The sequence below is a fragment of the Emydura macquarii genome, unplaced genomic scaffold (genome assembly GCF_026122565.2).
Source record: "Emydura macquarii macquarii isolate MOO-44397 ecotype Brisbane River unplaced genomic scaffold, CSIRO-AGI_Emac_v2 contig_2270, whole genome shotgun sequence".
Lineage (NCBI taxonomy): Eukaryota > Metazoa > Chordata > Testudines > Chelidae > Emydura > Emydura macquarii.
This window is the reverse complement of record NW_027132407.1, coordinates 1-4073: the sequence shown is the minus strand read 5'-3', so window position 1 is coordinate 4073 and position 4073 is coordinate 1. Positions and strand designations below refer to the sequence as shown.

At 42.8% G+C, this 4073-nt stretch overlaps 1 protein-coding gene across 1 annotated transcript; it reads left to right on the top strand.

Annotated features, from left to right (window-relative positions):
• Positions 1-606: 606 nt before the first annotated feature.
• LOC137161180 (butyrophilin subfamily 1 member A1-like) lies at positions 607-4067 on the top strand (the record flags this gene model as incomplete). The annotated part of the gene is made up of 3 exons (XM_067560291.1): positions 607-718; positions 968-1315; positions 3890-4067. Coding segments are annotated over exons 1-3 (626 nt in total), but the record flags the coding sequence as incomplete, so codon positions are not given.
• Positions 4068-4073: the final 6 nt, after the last annotated feature.

The window sequence follows — 4073 nt, the reverse complement described above, 5'->3', positions numbered from 1 at the left end:
CAGGGATTGTCACTAATAAACATCTCTTTCTGTGAAGTCAAATCAGTTAGAAATGGACATTCAGGGTATGTCTACATTTAAAAAAAAAAAAAATGGCACCAAGTCTAAGGGCTAACAGTAGTAGTGTAGATGCTCCTGATTGGGCTAGACCCCAGGCTCTGAAGCCCAGCAAGCGGGGGAGGGCCTCAGATACATTATAAAAACTGAGGTCAAATAGGAAGTAGGGTGTGGGAAAAATCACCAGTGTGAAGAATTGGAATTGATGCTTGGTTGATTATCCCAAGAAACCCATTGTATTTCCTGCTGCTGGACACCTGCTTCTGTCAACGAACCAAGAACTGAACAGGGGGAAGGATGGGTGTGGGCCTTAACAAATGTTAGCCAGCTTCACTCATCATAGGCCTGGAACCATAAAGAAGCTTATGCACAGTGACACTGAGCATTGTGAGGCCTAATTTTTAGGTGCCAAGAAAATCACAGGAAAAAAGGATTCCACATCCGAGTGTCCCTTGTGCTGTTGACGTGCTGTACAAAATGTATTTAGTTGTAACATAATCCTTATTATGTCACTCATTTATTTTTTTTCTCTCATTTTGTCTTCACCAAGTTACAGTGAAAATGAAATTATCTTCTTGCTTCCACGGCTCCACAGCAAGCGTCTCTCTGCCTGGTTTCATCATTTGCTTCATTATTTTGCCTATTCGCAACTTGGAGCCAGGTAGACAATATCACTCATTCAGTGTTCTTCTTTTTTTTTCTGTTATGACTTATGTTATTCATTTGCCTATTCCATTGTTTAACTCTTAAGATGCACATGTGAACAAAATTATTAAGTATCAGAAGAAAAACATCACTTTAGTCTATTTAATTCTATCACGTGATGAAAGCCTGGAAGAATCGATGGCAATAAGATCAAATTCTAAATTTTCTAAAGTGTATTCTCTTTGTGTCATGGTACATTTCACAGCCCAGTTCACAGTCATCGGACCAGGTCATCCTGTCACTGCCGTTGTGGGTGAGGACATCGTGTTACCCTGTCATCTTTCCCCACTGATGAGTGCTGAGAACATGGAAGTGAGATGGTTCCGGTCACATTTCTCTTCACTTGTGCATCTATATCGTGATGGAAAAGATCAGACTGAATTTCAGATGCCAGAATATTTGGGAAGGACAGAGTTTCTGAAAGATGGCATCAGAGATGGAAGTGTCGCCTTGAGGTTACGTAATATCAGACCCTCAGATGAGGGACAATACACGTGCCGTTTTCAATCAACTTCCTTTTATCAAGATGCCCTATTGGAACTGAAGGTAGCAGGTCAGTGGCTTGTGCTCTGTGCTTCTTTTAGCGATAGCATTTGATTGTTCTTTTTTCTCATTTGTAGTTTGGTTCTCAATAAGCTGGAAGCTTTGGCATGTGTCTTTTTAAATCTAATGTATAGTTTTTAGTATTTTTTTGCTTCTCTGAGAGAGGAAGAGGTGCATCCTCCTGGTAATCCACAAGATCGTTGCTATAACTTGAGAACCCAGGGAGAGCAAAGGAGCCAAGTAGATCTTCAGACTACAAGGCCCAGTTCCTCCAAAAACTTCTCTTGACCAATCAGCATTGTTTCAGCCTTTCACTTATTCAGCCAGACCCAGTTTTCTCTGTGTCCCAAGTGCTGTCAGAATCTGAGAAGGCAGAGAGACAGTCAAATAATCGTTCAGTGAAAAGGCCATGTGCAGGCAAATGTAAAAAGCAAAGTAGTGGAGCAGCTGCTAAACAGGAGGTTTTCCAATGTCTTTGTAGTCAGGTGTAACATCTCCAGTAGGCTTTGGTTCAAACCTTGAAGCAGGAGAGGTGAAAAAAGTTTAATCTTATAGGTTGCTTTCCTTAGGCAGGAAGAAAATTTACTCTGAACTATGCTATAGGAACCAGTTTATCCATGAGAAGCAGCAGAGATGAGCCATTGTTCCTGATTATAAAGGCCACTGATAGATCTATTGAAATCGGCAGGGACACCTTCCTGAATACATCATTAAAAGATATTCAGCCGCAGACACTTTTTCCATCACACGTCTCTCACTCAACTGCTACAGATCTAGGAAAATTATGAAATCGAGATGTCTCATCAGCACTTTCTCAATTTTTTACTCCCTAAAACGGATTAGAAGACGGGCACTGATGGATAAGATTGTGAATACCATAAGAATCCCATTATGAAGAGAGGTCTAATTTGCTTGTGGAAAAGGGACTGGCACCAGAGGCAATGCCGGAGTGTGTGTGGGGTCATGTGTCCCCCAGATTTGCTGCTTGGCTTATACTGAGCATGCTCAGTAACATGCTGAAGCTGGCTGCCCTCACTCTGTTAACCACTCCCCCCATCGGTAGGTATGGGTCATCTCTGACTGGCACCCTACACTTTCAAAAGGGTGTCCAATGATAAATGGCCAAATGGCTCCCATTCGTTTTTCACTATCCACGAGCAAGTGTTAGCCACAGTGCTCAGCACATCCTGAACATAGCCTAAGAGATGGGGACTGCTGTCTCCTCCTGTTCTAATGCTGTATCCATAAGCCATTCAGATAAGTCAAGTCATAATAATTCATGTGCTTCGTGCCAGGTGGGACATAGGGCCTTCACCACGGCCTCCTAGCATCTTTGGGGGTTTCTTGCTCCAGTCTTAGCTTCTTCCCACGTCATGTTGGTGGCTTTCAGTTCTGCTTCCGTTGTACATTTCCATGCACTTTTTGTGCTGAAGACTTAAATATTTAGTCCTTGTGCTGAATGTTGATTATAAATTAGAACATAACATTAAAGGATGAGATCGGTGAGGTAATATCTCTTACTGGACCAATTTCTGCTGGGGACAGAGACCAGCTTTCGAGCTTACAAAGAGCTCATCTTCAGGGCTGGAAAATTAACTCAGAATGTTCCATCTTGTGTTTAGCTGTGACACGCTGCGTTAGTTTCCCAGACCTGAAGACAAATTCTCTGTAGCTTGAAAGTGTGGAATCAAAGAATTAATCATAGAATTGATTATAGAATGCCTGGCCTGAAATTGATTATAGAAGGCCTGGCCTGAAACTGGGTAGCCTGAACTGCGATGGAAGCCCTCAGGTTAAATCATTGACAGGATGCCCCAAACAGAGACTGAGATAAAGATGCTAAAATCCCACAGGATGTCTCAGGACCACAATTTAAATACAAACTCCTTTTGTGAACTCTAGCCCTTTTGAAGTCTGTGAACAGACATCTCCTGTTCTGATAAGTATCGGGGGTACGTGCCCCCCTGTCTTCCTGGCCCCATAGGAACTTACTCCATATAGATTAGCATTTTAACATGTATTGTGTAGCCACCCATCTTCGGGTAATAGCCAGGGTACCTGAAACACATTGTATAATCAAATGGCTCTTTGGTCTTTCCTGTGAAAACATCTGGTGTATCCCATTGTACATATAACTGTCTTTCCTGAACTGTTAATCAAATTCCACTATACGATCAACATGTAAATGAACCTAAGCAACCCCTATATAAGTCTTTTGTATCTGGTAGCCAGGTGAAGTACATTTGCCCAGCATCCAGACATGCTGCTTGACTTTCCTATAGCCACCTGGGTTTTCCCTATGACTATAGTATTCCCCATAGGGGTGTGTGTGTGTGTGTGTGTGTGTGTGTGTGTGTGTGTGTGTGTGTGTGTGTGTGTGTGTGTGTGTGCAATTAAAGCTGCACCCGATCCAACTCTAAAATGTAGCAGTGTGATTCTTTTCCACGACAGTTGCTTCTCTCTACCAACAGAAGTTGATCCAATAAAAGCTCCCTCCTTGTCTCTCTCTAATATCCTGGGACCTATATGGCTAAAACCACACTGCACAATATAAAACTAACAGCTTTATCCCACTCTTCTCCAGCTATAGGCGCTGCTCCTCTCATCTCTGTTGAGGGTTATCAGGATGGAGGGATCCGAGTGATGTGCCGATCAGCTGGGTGGTACCCAGAGCCTCAGGTTTTCTGGAGAGATCTCTCTGGACAACGTTTACCATCGCTGTCTGAAACAAAATTGCAAGGGCACAATGGCCTGTTTGAAATGCGAAC